The sequence below is a fragment of the Vombatus ursinus genome, unplaced genomic scaffold (genome assembly GCF_900497805.2).
Source record: "Vombatus ursinus unplaced genomic scaffold, bare-nosed wombat genome assembly UNPS02014778.1, whole genome shotgun sequence".
NCBI classification, from domain to species: domain Eukaryota; kingdom Metazoa; phylum Chordata; class Mammalia; order Diprotodontia; family Vombatidae; genus Vombatus; species Vombatus ursinus.
The window spans coordinates 35,807,653-35,830,678 of NW_020954556.1; the positions used below are offsets into that span (position 1 = coordinate 35,807,653).

A 23,026-nucleotide genomic window follows, 5' to 3' on the forward strand; every position below is an offset into this window, starting at 1 on the left:
AGATTATCTGGTCTGAACTCATTTTATAGATAAAGAAACTGAGGCTCTGAGAGAGTGAATGAACCTTCCTGGACTAGCATTGCTAGTAAATAGCAGAGCTACTAAAAATTCAAACCCAGAGACTCTGAGTATAAAACTAACACAATTCTACTTTTATTGTTATAGAGGCTCCTAAAAAGATAGGGGTGCACATGAAAGATATTACAAGATTGACTTTCTAGAATTTGTCAGCTGATTAGATTTGTAAAGAATGAGGAAGAAAGAAGGATCCAAAATAAAGAGGAAGTCCTTGAGCATAGGCGAATGGCAGTGTCATGGAAAAATAATATTTGGTCTTGGAAACCCAGCAAAAGGGACACCAAGACATGCATGTAAAAATGTCTAGAAGACACTTGGAAACACAGGTCTGAATTAAATTGGATTCAACAAATGTTTATTAAACGCCTATGTGCAAGTTTTGGTGCTAGGCAGTGGGAATGTAAAGACAAAAACAAGACTTGCTTGTGTAAATGCACAAGAGGTGATAGCTGGGAGTTCAGGGAACTGGTGGTAGGTCAGTTTGGCAGAAATGTAAAGTATGTAATATGAAATAAAGCTGAAAGGGGAGCTAGGCTGATGATTTGTATTTTAGCCTACAGACGATAGAGAGCCACTGAAGACTATTGAGCAGGACAATGAGATGATCAGTCCGTGCTTTAGAAATATTTTGGGCAACAGATGGGAGGAGACATGTGAAGTAAAGAAATCAATTATAAAGCTATTGCAATAGTCCAGGTGATGAGGGCCTGATCCAGGATGGTGGTTGGGAACGGAGAGAGGAGGGCATTTGTGAATAATGTGCATATAGAATTGATGGAATGCTACAACTAATTGGATTGGGGGGGGGAATTGATGGAGAAACCCCATCTTTGATAATTATTACCTCTGTGTCTTTCATCAAATCACTTAAATTCCCTGGGCTATATTTTCTTCATTTATAAATGAGAAGATTGGATTTTATGAACTCTCAAATCCCTTGTAGCTCTAAATCTATGACACTATGTTGCCATCATGGGGAATGTCATATGTGGAAACTCCTTCCACCAAAACAATATGCAAACCCTCAGTGTTTTTTTTATGTCTTAGGGCAATATATGGGGCATATAAAGGTTATGTGGCTTGTCCACAGTCAGACAAAATCTTAGTGTACACACAGGGGTGTGAAAAAAAATGGTAATCCCTCAAGGCAGATTGTAAAGGAACAGCTGGGCAAGTAGGAAGAGAATCAGGAGATAGCCATGTTATAAAAACCAAGACCTGAGAAGGTTTGCTTGAGGAAAGGGCAATCAATAGTGATAAATGCTGCAGGAAGGACAAGATGGCTGAAAACTGAGAAAAGGTCATTGGAGTTGTTGATTAAGAGATCATTAGTAACCTTGGAGAGAGGAATTTCAAACTGAGTAAAGAAGTCAGGGCACCTAGGTGGTACAGTGGATAGAAAGCTGAGCCTGGAGGCAAGAAGACTCATCTTCCTGAGTTCAAATCTGGCTGCTGACATTTAATAGCTGTGTGACCCTGGGCAAGTCACTTAATCCTGTTTGCCTCAGTTTCCTCATTTGTAAAATGAGCTGGAGAAGAAAATGGCAAACCACTTCAGTATCTTTGCCAAGAAAACCCCAAATGAGGGTCAAGAAGAGTTGGGTACAACTGAAAAATGAATGAACAACAACAAAAAGTCAGAAATCAAACTCAAGGGACAGTGAAGTCTAGATGAAGAAGAAATGGGATGGTCAGAAAAATAGGAAAACTAGGATAGTTTAGTCATATGAGCCATAAGAGAAAAAGGTGGTCTATAGTTTCAAATGCTGAAGAGATAATGAGGCCAAGGAAAATGAGGGCATTGCATGTAACTTAGGGTAATTGTGTCTTAATAGTGCTGGGACTGAATGCAAGATTGCAAAAGCTGGGGTAGGAGAAGGAAGGAAAGATGGCCTGGTTCTTGCTCACACAAGACACTCCATTTCCCAACTCTGGCATTTTCAATGACTGTCCTGAGTGCCTGGAGTTCTCTCCCTCCTCATCTCAGCCTCGTGGCTTCCCTGGCTCCCTGGCTCTCCTTCTGCAAGAAGACTTTCCCTACCTTCCTTAATCTCAGTGCATTCTCTGCAGGATTTTCTCCAATTGATCCTGCATATATTTTGTTTGTACATAGGTAGGGTTTTTTCATATTGTTTCTCCTATCAGACTGTGCCCTTCTTTATAGCAGGAACTATATTTTTGCCTTTCTTTGTATCTTCAGTGCTTAGCACAGTGGGTGTTTGCTTAATAAATGCTTATTGACTTAATTGGTAAAAAGCATCAGGAATATGCTCACTCATATGAAAGCCACTACTAATGTCCTCAACTCACTGCCTGTTCACTCTTAAGAAACACTCCTAACAAACTGGCTTCTTTGGCTTCCCTTCACACAACACAATAGAATCAGCAAATTTCAAGTGTGATGGAGACTACTCCTGAACTAAGGCATAGTGATGGTTAAAACTTGAGAGTGAGAGAAGATGAAAAAAAAAAAACTATTAAAAAGCATACACAAGAACACAAAAAGCAGAATAGGAAATTTTCAAGCAAGAAAAAAAAAGTCCTACACACCTCAATAGTCCCTGTAAACATTCCATTATGTAAAATGGTACATTTTCATAATGATAAGCCTGTCATCAAAAAAGGTTAAATTGCCTTCCTTATTGAAAACCAACCTGGGAGGCCAAAGCACCTAAGTCCCTCCTTTTTTGTTGCTGAGTCCTTTCAGTGGCATCCAACTCTCAGTGATCCCATTTGGGGTTTTCTTGGTGAAGGTACTAAAGTATTTGCCATTTCCTTCTCCAGCTCACTTTACAGATAAGGAACGGACAGGGTTAAGTAGCTTTCCCAGGGTCACACAGCCAGTAAGTGTCTGAGGTCATATTTGAACTCAGATCCTCCTGACTCCAAAGACTGTGCGCTATCTGCTGCACCACCCAAGCAACTCTCTAAAGACTATAAATTGCCAAATAGTTGCAGCTCTACCTTGCTGAAGGGTGACTCCCTGAACCAATAAAATTACAGGTTCCTCCCCTTTTTTTTTAAAGTTTGTTTAAGAATGCATAGAAGAGCTCAATACAGTTTAGAAAGAAAATAATCCAAGAAAGAGTTAATCAAAATCATTTACATTTTTTTTAAGTTTTGCTCTAAGAAATTCACTTACATGAAAACCTTGTTACCAAAAAATTCCAGATAAATGAAGACCTGATGCCACTGCTTTTATAAAAATTGGGCAAAACTGTGTTTACATACCTGTTTGGTTGCTACCTTACTTTAGAATAAAATGCTGTTGCCATGTGAAAATGTGCAATTTAAAATTAATTATCACACTGCTAGATGCAAGTATCACACATGTATGCATATTTGGTATGCAATGGCTAGAGCACTGGACCCATAGCCCCAAGGATCTGAATTCCAGGCCTGTATTGGGACACTTGGTTCTATGGCCCTGTGTAAGCCACTTAACCTGTTTTGCCCTCAATTACTTCATCTGTAAAAGGGTGCTAATAATAGCACCAACATGTAAGGGTTGTTATAAAGTACTCAGCATTTGTAATAATAATAATAATAATAGTAGCTAACATTAATATAGCATTTACTACATGCCAGGCACTGTGCTAAGCACTTTACCATTATTATCTCATTTGGTCTTCACAACAACTCTGGAAGGTAAGCGCTATTATTCTCTCAGTTTTCCAGATGAGGAAACTGAGAAAAACAGAGGTTAAATGAGTTGCCCAGAGTCACACAGCTAGTAAAAATCTGAGGGAGGATTTGAACTCAGGTCTTCCTGATTCCGAGCCTAGTGCTCTATCTACTGCATCAATTACAATAAAATGCTTTGTCAAGCTTAAAGTGCTATCCAAATGCCAGCTACTATTACTATGATAAGTAACATTGATAAAAGTACATTATTTGATTAAATTAAATGACTTCCACTTTCTATATGCTTTGTTCTAAATTATTTCTTTTGGAAAGATCAAGGCATTTCTAATCCAATTATCCTATTTTCTCTATTTTATCTTTGAAAATGCATAATAATTAAAGTGGAGATGAGACAAAAAATAAAACCATGTAAACTGATTTAAATTGGCTTAACATGGCAACAACACAATCCATTCAAGAGAGAAAAGATCATCAAAAGGTGAGTTTATAATCTACAAAATGCTTTTTTTTAAAAATATAAAACATTTTGCCTGATTAACTGAACTAAACAGCTGTTCGACTGTACTGAATCAATCAACTGGTTTTAACTGTGCAGACACAACCACTTTTAAATAAACATGGAAATATTTCCATTAAATAACAAGGCTGTTATGGAGAAAAGTGGTCCTCCAGACACAAAGAGATACTGGCTTAAAGCCAATGGCATTTTTGTTAATGCTGTTAATAACCCTTCTGATTTTACTAGAATTTGTTTTTTCCAGAAGCAACATCACAGATACCATGCAATGTTCTCACAATGAACTATATTCACATCATTTATCTAATCCATCAAGTTATATTCTTATGATCTATTTATCACAGACTGCACAACCAACACAAATCAACAATTGACTTCATTTTTCCAAATGTCTTAAATTGAGGTCATATAAAACTGAACAAGCTGTTCATAAATGTATTCAGCTAAGGTTGGAGAACATAAACCATTACCTAGTTTCTCAACCATCAAATAAGCTGGTGCAGCAAACAAAAAACATGCTCAGGAGACCTTACTTAAAATCAACTACAGTATTCTATAATTGTAACTGTTGGCATATTTCCCCAAGAGAAAAGTGATTTCTACTGTTCATATTCACACACCAGTGAGATACTGACACCACATTTTTCTAGAAAAGTGACAGATATATAAGAGTAATTGTTCATTAGGCACTGCATCTTTGTTTATTTCCCAGGCACCTTTGCAGCAGAAAACTGTCACTGAGCGTTTTTCTGCATATGGCTTGTCAAACCTCCAGCCAACTGAGCCTTTCCATTTTGATCAGAAGTTTTGCTTTTTGCTCATTAATAACTCAAACATAGAGAGCAAGTAGAAGACCAGATAGCTTAGGGTAATCCAGAAAAGACCTATAAAATGGGGAATTTGCCATACAGCACACTTCAATACACAATGGATCTACAATCACATCAATACGCACCCTTCCCTCCAGTTGTACAAAATGTAACGCAACACCTTCTCATCTCTAAGGCTCTTGTCTATGTCCTCCCATAAATGCTCTATAAGGGGTCTACCCTCATGTGATGTGGGGGTTCCTCTAGGTCTCCTAACACTACTTGGGTACTAATGCAAAGTAGAATATAGCATAGCACTTATGAAAATACAACTTGAGGAGAGAAATCAGAAGGCATTCATCTTCACAGGAAAATCTGCACATTTTGCCTTCATCTACATACCATGTATATTGTCATTCCCAATGCAAAATTTATAAATATACATGAATTATTTTATGGGAGTTAGAACTGAAAGGAAACTTGTTTAGATACTATACTTGGCATGCAACATGATACAGTAGGAAGAGGCCTAAATTTGAAGTTAGAGAAACTATGTTCAAAATCTATGTGATTTATTGCCTGTGAGACATTGGACAAGTCATTTCGTATCTCTGGGACTTGGTTTCTTCATCATAAAATAAGGACGTTGGACTAGAAGACCATTCATTATCCTTTGACCTAGCTGAACTCTCTCAGCTTTCAGATGAGGAAAATGAAGCCCCAGAGACGCAATGTGATTAGTCCCAGGTAGTCAGTCAGACAAGTGCATGAGAGCTGAGATTTAGACCCAGCCCTTTCACTCCAGGGCTTTCTCCATCACAACAGGTTCCTCACACCTAGGGGTGTGCTGGAAAATCTTTAACAACCAGATCTTAGAGGAAAACATTTAACATTTTCTCCATTACTTTTCTAAGTCTAAACAACAATAGAACAATAAACCAAACCCCAAATTGTAGCATTTGCTGATTCCCAAGGTGTAAATACTCCTACTGAAAACTTAATGATTGGTTAAGGTTCCCAAACTTACTTGGACTATAGCCTCCTTTCAAAAAAAAATTATTCAGCGCTACTCTGTAAATCTATTCTCTTTAACCTTTTAATGGATTTTTTGAAATTTTCATCATTTCAAACTACTACTGCCTCCCCTGGATCATTCCAGCACACCCCAAGGGGCAGTATGGTCCACTTTGGAAACCTATGGTAGCTACTAAGAGCTGGGCCCAACACATCCCTGCCATACCTTTGTAGATGACTCAGAAATAGAAGCAGACAGAGTAAAGTCTTAACTCTGCATGAAGGTTTTCCAGGTATAACTTAAAACAACTTCGGCAATCTATATCCTTAAGCAAATCTCTAATAGAGCATCTTATCAGGCAGTCTTATCTCAGAAGTTGTCTTCCTAACTAAAGGTCATTCCCCTCTGAATGATGAACTGGGGAGCTGGGGAAGAAGTTCATCCTACACTTACCTTCCTAGAAGGAAGCAGACTGAGGGTTGTTCATTAAAACATTCAACAAACATTTGTTGAACAGCTACTGCATGCAGAGGATTATGCTAGGCACTGGGTGGAAGATATAAAGCTTAAATGAGATAGGGTTGCTATCCTTATGGAGCCAGCTGCCTAGGAGAGAATGAAGGCAGGCACATAGCCAACTAAAAATAAATCATAACAGCTCATCACATTAGAAAGGTGTAAAACAAATTGCCGAGTGAGGTTAGAGGTGAAAGGTCATTGCCAACCAAAGGTAATTAGGGAAGGCTTCATTAAAAAGTTGGCATTTTAACTGGGCTCTAAAGGATATATAGAACTTCAACACCTATTAAACATTCCAAATACAGGGAACAGTATAGGTAGACAAAGGTATGGAGGCAGAAAAGTGCATGTCAGCAGAGCAAAGCCTGGTTTAATTGGGGAGCAGCATGCAGGAAAAATAATATGCAGTAAGTCTTGAGCAACAAAATGGTACTAGCTTGTATGAGATCTCGACTGCCTGGCAAAAGAGTGTGAAATTTACTCGGTATGCAATAGTGAGCCACCGGAGATTTTTAAACAGGGGCATGACAAATGGAACTGTTGCTGGCATCATGGGATCAGCACTTGTTCATCCACAGTTCCTGTTTCTTGGAATGGCTCACTCAGGAATGGGAGGGGATAGAAGGATAGACAGAGAGGCTTGTGCCTTCCCATCTCTTTTCTCAGACATCCATTCCTCCCCCTTAATTAGCACCATTCACTTAGCAAACCAAACTGAACATGATAAGTGGCAGAGGATCAACCTGAACAATTAAGGAAGAGAGAGTTTGTTACTCTGACAAGGCATTTGCTACAAGGCAAAACCTTTGATGGGTTCCGAATTCAACAGGAAAGGCTACAGCAAATGAAATCAAAATGGAAGCAGTTTTTCATTGTATATATCATAAGAAAGTGAATTAAAACCAACAGATTTCGATTCAATAAATGTTTATTAAACACTTTCTATGTGCAAGATGATATGTTAGGTGCTGGTGATACACAAGTGGGAAAAAAACTCCGTAGTCCCTGCCCTCAAAGAGCTTACAGTCTACCACAGGGCATATAACATGTACACAGGTAAGCATAATACAAGTTAAGGAGTGATGGGGCAAAGGAGAGATCCAGAGTACTCTGAGAAACTTTGAGGGAGGTAAAGAACACTTTCAACTATGATGGGGATCAGGGAAGGCTTAAAAACTGAGCATTGATGGGGAAAGAGGAATTTTAACAAGAAGAGCTAAGAAGGGAATATGTTCCAGGCAAGGGAACAGCCTACCTGAATGCAGGGGGTACAGAGGATGGCAGACTGAATTTAGGCAATAGCTAACAATTCCGTTCGACTAGAACACAGAGGATATGAAGGAGAGTAATAAAAAAAATAGGCTAGAAAGGGAGGCTACGTGGAAGGCTTTAAATCAAAGCCTAAAAAGAACTATATTTAATTCTTTTGGCTAAGTAGATTAAAACAATCATTTTCAGAAGATGGAAAAGAAACAAGCCATGGATTTCTGCATTCATCCCAATTTATTTGCCTAAAATCAGCTAATCTGCCATCTTTTCCACCTGGCAAATGCAACTGGGTGTTCAAAATCTCCAGGTGGGAAACTCCTTTTTGGGACAGTCTGATCAGCAAAATGATCCCTGCCTGGAAGACTGGCATCTCCCAAACCAAGCAGCTGCTAGAGAACCTGAGTCACCTGCACTATAAGCAAAATGACCAGCCTCTAACAAAGAGAACTACAGATACCCCTGTTCAGGAATGCTCCTTGTCAAAGGCCCATCGATCTGCTAGCTGGCTTCCTGAGTTCACTGGCTTTAGGAGGATGAGCACTTTAACCTTAAAAGGCCTAAACATAATCTCAGCTCCCCATGGAGACAGGTGAGCGAAAATTCCATTCTGAGGGACTAAGTCTGCCTAGCTCATGCTAACAAAGCACAGCCCATGTGGGGCTAATAGCTTTGTTTTCAAATATAAAATGCAGTAAGCCACAGCCAAAATGCTTTCATGTACAAACACCAAGAATGATGCATCAACTTCCTATTTGCAAAATGGCCCTTTCCCAAATTGTAGTTTTGCCTAAAGATAGCAAAGTAAAATATCTGAAAAACAAAATGCTTTCATGGTGTGTTTTGAATATTTGTTTTTTACAAGGACTAAATAAGCAACCGCCAGACAGACTTGCATAAGGGGGAAAAAGAAGAACCCTCATATCCACTTCACATTTCACTTGGAGTCTAAGCCTGCCGCTTAAACAAAAGGAAAATCTTGAAGGGCACATGCATAGGCTGCTTTGTCTCTTTATTTCCCAACTGAAAGTTCAACATAGTTTGAAGATGCTCAAACCTAAATATAGTTTTGTAAGGTACCAACACAACCTTCCCACCAATGTTCACTTATTTCTTATGTATGATACCAGAAAGAATGACATCTTGTCCATTCTTCACTTGATGAATTGTTTAAGACAAGTTTCTCATCTCAGTCTCATTTCTCCCTACCTACTGCAAAACAAGGTCACTTCCCCTGAGTTATCAGTTAATTATCATAAGAAAAATATATCTGTCCAAAATTATCACAGTTTAAATAGCCATGTTTGATATTCCAGAGAAAAGGTGTCAAAAACAACCCACAATACTCCTGAGTGCCGGTTAAAACAGATTAAACTGCAATTGGGAAATATTTAACAAAATAAACAAAAACACAGTAGAACATAGATAATGTTAATGTGGTTTTCTAAGTCAATATGTGGCCCAAAGGGATCATTATGGATGATTTAGTGGCCCTGTTTCTATCTGAATTGGATGCCACTGTTCTAGAGCCAACCTCTGAACATGATATTCTCTTCCATTCTCCAGAGTGTAATGCAATCAACACATTGTGGAATTGCAACAAAAAGCATAGACTGCCAAGTTAAACACAGCCCCATCTCTCCCCAACACTTACATGCTGAACATAATGAGAGCCTAGAAACTAAATTCTGAATGTTCTCTGGGAAGGGTAACTCAATAATGAGCAATAGCTTAAATACAATCTTGAAATAGACCTAAAGTATTTGCAAACAGGGCAAGAAGACATGAGAATGCTGTGTTACAGGGCAGAACACACATGCACTACAGGCTAGTTAGGTTATAGTATCAGAATTTTGCAGTATAGAATGTGATATTTAGAAGAATTCTGTTGTGAAATGAACCAATGGTTCTAAATGTACCCTTGCTATTGGGGGGGGGGGCAGGACACATGATCTGAAATGCCAAATAAATCTGAATCCATGTAATCATGAGTACTGAGTCTTGTTCTAATGGTTCTCTCCTTGCTTTATGCACTAGATGTGTTCTTGAAGGAAAGGCCATAATATGGGTTTTTATGACTATCATAAAATCATCATTTAATTGGAATAAGAGAGTTCAATATTTAGAAGAACCTTGTTGTAAAATGACCCAACAGCTCTAAATGTATCCATTTTAGCATGACTTTCTTTGGATGCTATTGTTTTTCAAGCAAGGCTCACTCATATTTATATTTCACAGGAAAAATACAGTACTACTAATTTTTCATCCAGTTCGTCCATACCTTCTTAAAGTCGAACTTCCTAGCCAACTTTTCCCGTCACAATAAGTAACATTAAAATTAAAATTATTTGGCTTGTTGTGGGAAAAAGGAACTCAAAGTTCCCCTATAAAGACCAGGAGAAACGAGGAGTAATTGAAATTTCAATCAATCTGCTATCGGGACAGGCTTGAAGGTACAGCCTGACAAATGATGTGGCCTCAGTCTTAGCCTCCATCTCCAAACATAAGCTGTCCAATGAATGTCCTCCTGGGCCTCTGCTACCCTTTCTCTTTCCATTTATTTATGCTTTTAAAAGAACACTGGATGCATTAGAGGCTACGAGTTTTAGGAGTCAGTTTTCAGCACCACGAGAGAAGGATTAAGATGAAATGGAATCCAACGGATAAATCCTCAAGTACAATATTGAAAGTTCACCCCTTCGTGTCACTACTAAAATTGGCAGTCTCCTTCCACACTGATCAGAGTCTCCCTCATGCAGTCTCTGAATCAGCATTTAAATGAAGTGAATAACCACAATATTTTGGAGGGCGATTGGGATAGAGGGGTTGGACCTCCAGCCAACTTGTAACCTCCTTACTGATCACTTTCATTCTAACTCAACCAAAGGTAGCATAAAAGGATTTTTTAAAAGTATTACTAGTTTCTCTCTAAAATTCAATGTGGTTCCAAAACCAAGATGCAGAAAATGAAGCTACTTTATTGGGGGAAATGGCAGTGAGCTCTAGTTTGTTGCCTCTGAAAATTCAAGGTGTATCATGCCCTAGAAACCAGAGTTTGTGCCTGTTCATTTTAAAGGATCATGGATCATAGATGGAGAACCTGAAGGGGAACCTAGAGGGTATGTAGTCCAATCTCCTCATTTTACAGATGAGAAAATTGAGGCTCAGTAAGGTACAGTGACTTTCCCCAGGTGGTAAGGTACAGATGGTAAGAGGCATAGATAGGATTTGAACCAGATCCTCTAATTCCAAACCGATTGATTTTCCACTGTACCATACTACATTTCAAAGGATAAAATTAAACCCCTCCCCTTTGGGGGAAAAAAAGTCCTTTTGCATTTAATAATTAAATGAGTATGCACTCCTTTAAAACTTTCTGAAAGCCTTTAAACAGAGAAAGATTGATTGGCTGATTGTGGTGGGGGATGGGGAAGATCTAAAATGTATTCTGGAAGCAACTTAACACATTGAAAAGCCCAGATTTATGGCACAACCTCCAGTGTAATGGGGAACACACTGGTTTTTTTAGGCAAATAAGTATCAAACTAGCTGCTAGCAAAATTATACCTTTTTTCATTCTTTCTTCACGTTCATGTAGATAACTTCATTATACAAATATGCTTAACAGTAGTATTAAAATAATAAGCTTTGGCAACCCTTCAGCAACAAGAGAAAACAGGTAAGTAAGAGCATGGCCAGGTTTGACAGGTTTCTTAGGCTCCTCAGCTTTTACCTTAAATTTCCACACTACTTGGAATACCCACGCATTCCATGCTGGACACCCCATGCTACAGTGAGACTTCTTATCTCCCTACTCTGGCCCCAAATCAACTACTCAGAGCTGTATGAAATGGAAAAAAAAATTACCTCAATAGGGTCATAACTAGATAAATCCTTCATCCTTCCCCCCTCCCAGAATGATTACTCATTTCAAAGGTGTAGCTGGCATGCTATTTATTGGTCCTAGTTTGTAGTTCCAGCAAAAGAGGTGCCCATAGCGCGTACTGACCCACCATTCATTCCACTGTATACACTCCTGTGATGAGGTGACATGTCATCGGGGGTCTGCCTCCGGAGTGTGCCTTCCCTGCTGCCTCCTCCACCCATGTGCTTGTGATGATCCGGGCTGCCCCCATAATGCTGTTTGAGATGCTCCGGGCTGGTCCCTCTCACCCTCGGAAGGTGTTCCATGCTCCCACTCAAGATGTGTTTCTGCAGGTGCTCGGGGCTACCACTGCTGTGCTTTTGGTGTTCCGGGCTCCCACCAGGCCTGTGCTTCTGAAAATGTTCAGGGCTACTGCTGATCACATGCTTTGGCAGGGTCTCCGGGCTACCACCCGTGTGCTTCTGCTGTTCAGGGCTGCCCTTGACTATGGTTTTGTGGTGCTCTGGACTGGGTCCTTTGAGCTGTTTCTGGTGGTCTGGGCTCCCAGAAACCCTCGGTTTGGGCAGGTGTTCTGGACTCCCACTCCTGTGCTTTGAGTGTTCCGGACTCCCCTCAGCCCTGGGTTTCTGGAGATGCTCGGGGCTACCACTTGCATGATGTTTGTGGTGGTCAGGGCTGTCAGTGCTCCCTGTGCTCGAGGTGCTGCTGCCATCCCCCACGTCCCGCACGTAGGGGGCAGTCGAGGCCGTGAGCTGGCACAGGCTGATCTGACTGTCGATGGAGCCCCGGCTGCCAGCGCAGCCGCCTTTCTCTTCATCCAGCATCACGCAGAGCTCTTTGAGTTCCATGTTCTCCTTGACAACCTCTTCCTGCTTCACTTCAAGTTCCTTCAGTTTCTGCAGATATAAGGCCACTTCCTTGTGCATCACCCCAGCCGTATACCTGCCCAGTCTCTGCCACTCGCGTGACACCTTTTTTCCCTTCTGCCTGTCATCATCCAGGAAACAACAAAGATCCCTCAGCTCTTGGTTGTCTTCTTGAAGCTTCTGGTTAATGTCCTGCAAAGAGACAGGGAGAGCCATTCATGAAATCAGGTTTTCAAAAGTTTTCTCATTCTCACATTAATAGGGTCAAACTATTCCCATCCTGGCAGGCTAGGCAAATCTCTTGGGTACCAAACTGCTGGGAGCAAATTTCAATTACAAGAATTCAGGGGTGGGGGAGGAGTAATTCCTGAGATAAGTGGGATGACTGTGATGACTAGAAGGCAATTAAGAATAATGGAAATTGAAACCATAAATATGAAGAATAGGTCGGTCAGTTTTGAGAATACACACACACATACACACACACATACACACACACACACACACACATACACACACACAAAGCCAAGAGATATGACTAATAAGTAAGTGATAAAATATGTACATGCCCAGAGACAGGTTAAAAAGGATGATGGGTTCAATAATGCTGTCTCTAGGTGAATATACAACAGAACAATTAATCAGAGGTAGCACTTTGGGGACAGAGACTATTTAATTTTTGTCTTTTTATCTCCTGCACCTAGCACAGTCCAGGTATACAGTAGGTTTTTAATAAATGTTTGTTGATTGACTAATTGAGTGATCAGAGAATTTAGATTCCAACTCACTCATTTTTTCAGAAGAGAAGATATAGGAATAGGGAATGAAGTCATGGAGCAATGATTGACACATCCTTTCCAGGAATAAACTTGTTAACTTGATTATTTTTCTCAGAGAAGAGGAGGAAAGGGAAAGAGTAGATTGTGAAGATGATCAGAAGACAGCAGTATGGTCAGTCTGGGTAAGACTGAGGGACCTAGAGAAATTAAGTTGCTTACCTACCATCCCATCCCTTCATTCCTACCACACATAAAATGAGAAGTGCCAGCACCCCCAACTCATCTCACATGCCATCCACTACAGAAATGGTCAAATGCCCTCCAGAAGAGGTTTGATCCTTCACATAATCCCTCTGAGCCCTCCTTGCTCTCCAATTGTATCTCCCTCCTAAACAGTAGGTAAGTGGGTCAAGAACAAAACAGACACAGGTTATGGTCTAGCACCATCCAATAATCCAGTTGGAAACCCAAAAGGAGTTACCTTTCATTTACATAAACCCACAATGACTTAGATACGGGCCCTCACACAACCTAAAAATTTAGTTCAAAACCATCCATCAAACTACAACCTCCACTTCATCATGGGATGAATAGTAGCAGTGTATTTTCAAGGCCTAAAGAAAAAAGAGTAAGAAACAACATTGTGTAGTGAATAAAAGCCATCAGAATCAAAAATATCTGAGATCAAGTCCTGCTTTGACCCATACTCAATATATGACCTCACATCTAGGTGGCACAGTGGATTAAGCACTGGGGACTACTGTCAGGAAGATCTGAGTTCAAATTCAGCCTCAGACACTTACTGGCTATGTGACCCTGGGCAAGTCATTTAATCATGTTTGCCTCAGTTTCCTCATCTATAAAATGAGCTGGAGAAGGAAATGGCAAACCAAGTTACTTTATCTCTTAGTGCAACTCTACAATTTTAAGTTATAGATGGTAGAGAATCTTATGACACATTTCACTTACTTACTTAAATTCTTAGTCATCTTTTCATCCAATCATGAGTCATTTCTTTGAGTAGATTGTAAACTCCACTAAGGCTGGTGTACCATACTCCCCACTTCCCAGAATTCTTTATATCCCCCCAAAGGATTATAGTGCACATCAGGCACTCATTAAACATTTAACTGATACAGGGACTACTCTAGTTTTTTCCAAGCCTGTAGACTGATGCAAAGCTAGCCACTCAAACATTGAAATGGCCAAGCTAAAAAAATACCTCATCAGAACAGGTAGTTTTTAAAAGGCATTTTTAGAATGTCTCTTCTATATTGGTCATCAATACATAGAGAATAGAGTCTCTAATGTTATAGATAATTTATGGAAAAGCAGCAATTGTAGATATTGTGAAAAATTATTTTGAATAAAACTAAACATTTTTAATCAGGAAAAAACCTTCAGGATTTTCTTCAACTCCAGCATTTTAGTATAAATTCCAATCATATTCTCTCGTCCAAATCAATCTTAACTTGAAAACTATACCAGTTGTGGTAGGAGCAATATCTTAATCTACCCCACTCCAATCCCCCTATGTAATTTAATCTGGTTTTCCCCTGAAAAAAATGTTAAAACCATACTGAAGACTTGGTTGGCTCAAGGAATTAAAGGCTTTGGCTGCTGAGATCACTTCCTCATCACCTGAGTACAAAATAGCTCAATATCACAATGGGCAACTCAGGCAAGAGAATTTTGAATTCTACCCAAAGGGTTGAATCTACCCAAAGGGTTCTCAATGCCTTTTCTTCTCAACTATCCTTTTCTTTGTGATGACTTAAGTAAATCTCCTCTTGTTAAATACTGAATGATAATTTTGTTTCAATATCAAGCCTAAACTACCCTTAACAGGGCTGGTACTCTATAATTATCATGTAGCCTCCAGAATTGAATAGTTAATGGAACTGACACTATGGTTGAGGAAAAAAAAGTCAGTCACTTTTTTGGAGAGTGGGGTACAGTTTAAAACATTTAACACTAAGATTATCTGAGAAACCACAGTGCCTAGAACTGAGTGGGAACTTGATAAGTGTTTACTGATTGATTTATTGATCCAGCACTTAAGCAAACTTCTTTAAACCCTACTTTAATGTCTGTATTTTGTTTTTAAAAGGCTCCAGTTGCTTCTTCAGTATTACTACTAGACAATAGATGCTATCCAAATGTCTAAGCAGACAGAAAAAAAGTTTAAGCTCTACCTCTTATGAGAACTGGCATTTAAGATTCACAAAGTACTTCACATTATCTCTTTTCATCCTCATCAAAACCCTACACAATGAGTATAATACCATTATTATTCCCATTTTAGAGATGAAGACACTGAGAGGATGAATGACTTGCTCAGCATGACACTAATAATGTGTCCAAGGAAGAATCCATACCTAGCTCCTCCTGACCCCAGATTGAATTCTATATTCACTAATTGCCTTTCCTATCATCTAACACCAAAAAGCCATCACTAATTCCAGCAGAAGCTCATGTAATGTATTTATGTTATAAAAGATCAATTTTAATTCCCAAGTCATTTGGTTTCTTTTCTGAAAATTTTTTGGTTATTTTACAGCAACAGAATATATAAAATTCATTCACAATAATGAACATTGAGGCCCTACTTGAGGCAAGTCTAAACAAGAAGGAAGGATTTGGGCAGTTTCCCAAAGGAAGGAAGTGAGGAAGAGGAGGAGCTTTTCCCGGAGTTGGGACTAGAATCAGCAAAGTGGCGGATGTGGAAAAAAACTAAGACATGTTCCAGGAAGAATAAATAAGGAACAAGGAACTAAAAGGGATGATTCCAGAGAAACCTGGGAAAACTTCTATAAACTGATGCAAACAGAAGTGAGAAGAACCAGAAGAACAATGTATACAATTACAATTTTGGAAGGTAAACTATGTTAATGTCAGTAGTGGGAGATAAAGCCAGAAAGATGAACTTAAGTTATGTTTTGTATAGCCTTCAAGGCCAGGCTGAGGAGTCTGAACTTTAATTAGCCAACAAAGGTTCTTAAACAAGAAAAGACATGATTTAGGAAGATTAATTTAGCAGTAGTGTGTAGGAAAGACCAATAGTGTGATGGGAAGCAAAGAAAGGAGATGGAGAAGCCAGTTTGAAGAGATAATGAGACCCTCAATTAATCTGAGTGATAAGAATAGAAATTAAAAGAAACAGATTTGGGAGAATGTACTATTTCTGTGCCCTTATTCCTCATATTGAGATTATTGGTGATTATAGCCTCAGAATTAGAAAGAAACAATCATCCTCTTAGCAGTAAAAGACGTTATTCTCAAACTATTCAATTTCTTATAGCATTAGTAAATACATTAGTTGTAATATCCCATCCCATTCCATTTTTTAAATGCACATAATAAACTGAAACTATTTCCCAGACATCAATGTCCACTCTAGATTTGATTTAGGTTAAAGGACATGGGTAGCAATAACAGAAGGAATCAAATTCAAGGGGAAATCTGGTCCTGACCCTCAAGGAGGGAACTAACTAGATTATTGAGAAACAAGGACATGGAACCAAGGCCCATCCAATACTATACGTCTTATATCTGTATGGCTATGCCCCACTAGATGGTATCTTGGGGGAGGGTGGGGAGGGCAGAAATCTGTCCCAATGTGTAACTAAATGCCTATTACAATGATAGGTTCATGAATTTAGAGATAGAAAAAGCCCTAAGAAGCTGTCTAGTTCAATCCCCTCATTTTATAGAAGAGTATTGGAAGAACAGAGAGGTTCAATGATTTGCCCAGAGTAACAAAGGTAAGTAGTAAATAGTAGAACTGGGATCAGAACTGAGGTCCTCAGACTCCACAGCATACTTTCCACTGTACCATTCACCTCCACTTATCTAGATTGTGACCTATGAAAGCACAGCACTAAGAGGCAGCATTTTTATTCTAATGAGATTTCATAGGCTATGAACTCAGGCTTCACTGGGCTAAAATTACCTTGCTTCCAGTAAAGCTGTCTAACTTTAACTACTGCTTCCCTAAGTAAGAATATTAGAAATTATGCTGATTTCAATCATTGTTTCTCTAAGTAAGGATGCTGGAAAAGATTCAGTTCTAGCATTGTATACTGATATTTCAAAACTAGTCTGAAAGCATCTTTTGAAAGTTATTGAATTTCAATGTCAATGCTTACTTTAAAGGAAAGGAGGGCAAGCATCATTAAAAGGACAAATTCTCAGTTGCATTATGGCTAAAAGTACAAAAGATAATTAAATGGGGGAAGGTGGTCATCAACCAGTTTCTCCCTTGGCTAGGTCTCCCTAACAAATCAGACCTCTTTGATTGTCTTGTATTTTTGTATCCCTAACACTTACATACAGCAAGTGCTCAATAAGTAGATATCTATTTGAATGAATGGACCAAACAGTAGGACACATTCCGAGATTGTCTCAGAATACTTCCTTTTGAGATCAAGGGACAGCTTTGACATACTTCAAGTCTCTCTCACCATTATGACTGCCATATCACTGCAGCATTCTAACATGACACACCATTCAAGTCAAGAAAATGTCTGATGTGCTTTCTCTGTCCTTCCTACTCTTTTTCACCTAGAATTTTTTCTTCAACTGAGCAATTTGGAGTCAGAAGGTATAATAATAAGGGAAAGGAGAAGAGAATGATATCTATGTGTATGATTTTACTCCAAGTTACTCCTGAAGTCATTTCATCTGTTATTTGGCTTCCTAAAAACAAAGCCAGAACAATTAGAGGAAGGAATAAATGGAGGCACCATTCACAAATTGATACAGAAAGGAAGTTTGTTAGCTAAATCAGGAGTCTTTCCAGCAATCAGTCTTCAGTTAGGCAAGTAAGGAGGTTTTTACGTTCACTTGGCACTTCCTATTTAAAAGGAAAAAAAAAAGTTACTCCCCCATGTCACCCCCCTCCCAAGTCGAAAAGACTCTTGGCCCAAAATGGAGGCATCAAAATTTGACACTTGAGCAAGCTGTCACCACCCAATGCACCTGGGGATTGGATTAGACAATCAGGTAGAATGCGGAAATAAACACCAGATTAATCCTGAAAGTACTTACTTCCAAACTCAGCAAGAGACAAAACATTTTAACAGAAAGGGAAGGTGGCGATGATTTCTAAAGTCCATTTCTAATCTGGTCAAGTATCTCTGAAGGAAGAGATAGCCTAGTTGCTGGAGGGGTTGGGAAAGTGTTCTTCTAATGGGGCATTCAGATGAGCAGATTAACTCCTTCCCAGTCTCATCCTGCAGTCTAAAGCTATTTTTGCCAGTTATCTGCTGTTATGTCTGGTTCCCTAAGTTTTACAACTCTGACTTTCCTTTTCTTATGCAGTTCAGCCTCACTGTTCAACCAAGTACATACACTGTCCTTGCTGCTAGTTGACTTTCTCAAGTGCAAATATTCTTCTGCAGGAACACACCCTCATTACTCCCAGAGAAAGCCCTGAGATCTCCTGGCTGTTCTGTCCAACTAGTAAAAATTTGGGGAGAAGGAGAGCCCCGACACAGCTTCAGGAACAGTCCCCCATTCCATCTCCTCACTCCCCCTCTAGTGATAGGAAAGCCAGACTGGACCAGGGGTCCAAGGGCCTGCTAGTTTAAAAGTTGATGGAAAACCAAATGCCACCCCAGTTTGGAAAAGTTAACAAAAGAGAGTGGTTAGAGGTGACAAAAAGGTCACTTGTTTTAACCACGAAAAATTTTCGTTAAGACCTTCCTGTTTTGTTCACGATTTATCATTTCATCTACGAAAGGGAACAGAGTTAGAGAGAATAAAAAAGAGCAGAAGAGAGAAGGGGGAGGGGAATGGAAAGACAGAAAGAGAGAAAAGGAGGAAAGGAGATAAAGAGACAGAGAAATTGCAGGGAGAGAGGGAGGGGGAAGAGAAAGGGAGAAAGCAAAAGAAGGGAGCAAGGGAAGAGGGGGAGAAGGGGAGATGGAGGAAAGTCAGAGAGAGAGAGAGAGAGAGAGAGAGAGAGAGAGAGAGAGAGAGAGAGAGAGGTGTATTGTCTTAGTGCCCTCCCTAGCCGGACTCTCTCCGTGCGCTCTGGGCGGTTACCTTGAGGCCGCGTATCTCGCCGAGGTGCAGCTGGAGGCGACGGTTCACCTCCCGGATGAGGTTGCTGTGGTCCAGCATCGCGCTCACCTTCTCCGCCTCGGCGCGGCGGAGGCTGCGGATCAGCTCTTCCTTGCTCCACTGGAGCAGCTCCTCGTCTGACACTTTGGACAGGTCTTCGACCACGGCGGAGGCGGCCGGACTGGAGCAACTTTCCGCCCCTGCTGCTGCTACTGCCGCCGCCGCCGCCGCCGCTGCGCCCCCCGTAGCCTTGGACATGACGTTCCCCTCTTGGGAAGTGGGGATGGATGGAAAGTGGAGAAGGAGCGACGCAAGGAGAAGGTGCAGAAAAGCAGAAGGGCCGCTGGGCAGCGTACCCACCACCCCCACCAGCCCACCCCACTCCGCGGCTTTAGCCACAGGGCTTCAGTAAGTCACCGGGGCCGCGTGGGCGTTGCTGGGCTAGGGCTGCGGGGGTCGAGCTGTGCGCCCATCCTATCTCTCCATCTCCATCCCTGGACACGCGCTTTCACACACCCCAGCCGGGGCGACAACCCGCGTGCTCCCGCGGGGACCAGTCCCAACTCTGCGCAAGTACATGTTTGTAGGAGTCCGGGAGTGCGCCCAGGAAGGTTCAAAGGCAACTGCCTTTCCCTTCCCTTCTCCCACGCCCTAATCCAAGTATGCCCCTCCGCCTCCTACAGACAAACACGCCACGCACTTTCCTTCGCCCCCCCCCCTTTTCACAGACTGCTCCCGTACCCCTGCCCCCGTCTTCTCTCTGGTTTTAAGCTTGCAAAGGGCAAGGCGAGCCCAACTGGGGCCGGAGGAGGCGGCAGCTGCTGAAGACGCTGCTAGGGCTGCTGATGTCCCTCCCCGCTGCCACCGCGGGCGCGCTCCGCATCCAGCCGCCCCGGCGTGGCTGCTCAGCTCCGCTGCTGCAATGGGGATGCATTAGACTTGGAGCGCGGAGGAGGAGGTGATGAAGGTGGAGGGGGGAAGAGGAGGAGGTGACTAGACCAGAAGGAGGTGGAGCCGAGTTTAGGGAACCGCCCGCGGGAAGCAGCACCCCCCTGACACATGGACCAGGCGTGGCTGCTGTCCTGTACAGCCTCTAGAGTGAGAGAGCTGTTCAGTCCACCATCCCTCCTTGGCTAGATTGAGGGGGTGGGGGGTGGAAGGAGGGAAATGGGGACTTGTCTGCTGGGGGTCGTGGAGAGGGAGAGAAGAGGAGCAAAGGATATCACAAGCAGCTGTGGCCAGTCTGGACCTAGGAAATTCTCGCGCGCCACCCTGTGGCTAAAGTGCCCGCTCTACGTCCTGGTTAAGCCTTCTTTCAACGAAGCCAAGTCAAGGGTAGAAAATCAGGGGACACTTCTATTTCGTGGGGGTGCAGTAGCTGACAGGTAGCTACTCTTTGCACTTGAGGGGGGAAGGAAGAGGGAATTTTCAGATAGAACAGAAAAGAGAGGAAAAACCTTAGAGCATAATTCTCTGGGGGAGACCCTTAGGCCTTTGTCTTTTTAAAATAAATTTGTTACCTTTGTAAGGTTGCTGCAGGGGAAGAGAGTAACCTGAAAAGGGAGGTTCAGCTCTTTTAAAGTTTTATTCTTAAAACATTATGGTCTAAGAAAGGTGGGGGAAGATATTCATTCCTTACTTCACAATACCTAGGTCTTTAATTAAGGTCGGCACATCCCCCTGCAGAAGAGCAGAGCTTCTGCCAAAGCATCCTTAGACACAGGAATGAAGTCTTTTACTACGGGCTCAAGGCAGCCCTTGGATTTTGCCCTGGGTTCTGTTACCCTAGAGTCAACCTGACCTCTCAGTAAAGTCATGAAAATAAATAAGTTTCTGATCACAAGTAGGTCTCCTCTAGTTTGAGATGAGTTTGTCTTATATGGGAAAAATTATTCCTTCCCCTGCCAAAAAAAAAGATAAATTGTCCCATTGTATGTCATTTGGTTGAATCCACCTAGGATAGCAGCATTTCCTACTGCATAGAAAGTTGGAGTTAGTCTTCTCTGTAGAACCTGAATAAAAATTTCAGCATTCAGTTTAATTATTCAACAAGCATTTATTAAGCACCTGCTATATGGAAGGCATTGTTCCAAACTCCGAGTATACAAAGACAAAAAAAATTTTAATTGTCTCTGCCCTCAAGAATTTTACATTCTAACAAGTAAACAGAAGGGGAAAACCCCCATAGAATTTTAGGAAAGAAAGAGTTCTGCCAACTATGGAGATCAAGAAAGGTTACAAGTTACATGGTACCTGATCTGAATTGAAGTATTCTAAGAGGTGAGGGGGGGCAAATCATTCCAGGCATAGAGTAGAGAGAAGGAGATGACAGGAAAGCAGGAAATAGAATGTTGAATCTGGGATGCAGCAACTAGATCAATTTTTCTGGAACATAGCATGTAAAAACCTGAAAAGTTAGACTGGAGCTAGATTGTTACAGACTTTAAAAACAAATCTTAGGATTTTTTTGAAAATCCTAGAGTCACTTAAGAAATTAAAGATTATTGAGGATTATAGGGACATTAATCAGACCCTTGCTTTAGGAAAATTACTTTAGCAGCTATATGAGAAGCAGGAGAGACTGGAAATAGGGAAATCAATTAAGAGACTACTTCAATAATATGGGAAAGAGAGCTTGAAATAAGGTGGTGGCTCTGAATGTAGGGCTGGGGGAAAATGTCAAAGATGTTGTAGAGGCAGAACCCCCAAGATTTGGCACTTAGTTAGGTATCAAAAGTGAGGGAAATGGAAGACACAAAGATGAGCCAATCTGAGAGACTTAAAGGAAGACGGTATCCACCTCAGGAGAAGAGGAGTTTGAAGGAGGTAGATTTAAGGTAGGGAATGATGAGTTCTGTCATAGACTTATTAAGTTTGGAATGCATATGGCACGACCAGTTGGAGTTGCATATTAGGCAGTTGGTATGGCATGATTGCATAACATGGTTGCATGACTCTTTGTTCGTTTGTTTTCAGGGTTTCACAGATACTAGGAGAAAGGCTAGGACTGAATGCATATACATATATGTGTGTGTGTGAGAGGGAGAGAGAATTTATATACATACATATTTCCTTCCATAGTCTTATTTTTTCCATTTCTTTATTTTTTCAGAAAGTAAACACCAATTAAAATTACTATTTCCATATATGCGATAGAGCAGAAGAAGATTATGTGTGAAACTGCAAATCTCTATTATGTAGAGTTTGCTTTTCCTTTCCAAGTTGTCCTGTTTATCTGTGATTCCTTCTTGCCTTTCTATTATTTTCTCATGTATCCTTGGATGAGTCACTTAACTATATTTCCTTATCTGTAAAATGAGAGAGTTGGACAAGCTGGCTTCTTGAGGTCCCTTTCAGCTCTGGATCTGTGATGCCATGCATCATGGTAGTACCTGAGGGAATCACTGTATCACAGTATAACACACAATTGTATTTATAGTGATGATACTGAGTTATTAAGAAAAGATTCAATTACGATCAGTATGCTCTATTTAAGGAGGCAGATACATAAATCAATAAACAAAGAAATACTTACCTACTGTACATGCCTACTGTACATGAGGCACAGTGCTAGGCACCA

The 23,026-nt window shown here is 40.8% G+C and overlaps 1 protein-coding gene across 5 annotated transcripts in view; it reads right to left on the reverse strand.

The window, feature by feature from the left end:
- The window catches only part of CCDC85A (coiled-coil domain containing 85A), a 231,902-nt gene extending 212,198 nt beyond the window's left edge, over positions 1-19,704 (reverse strand). For all 5 annotated transcript variants that reach the window (XM_027865589.1, XM_027865588.1, XM_027865587.1 and 2 more), the window contains exons 1-2: positions 19,429-19,704; positions 11,863-12,793 (exon numbers count right to left, since the gene is read on the reverse strand). In XM_027865589.1, the coding sequence (XP_027721390.1) occupies positions 11,863-12,793; positions 19,429-19,704 (1,207 nt within the window). The remainder of the gene's footprint in view (positions 1-11,862; positions 12,794-19,428) is intronic.
- Positions 19,705-23,026: the final 3,322 nt, after the last annotated feature.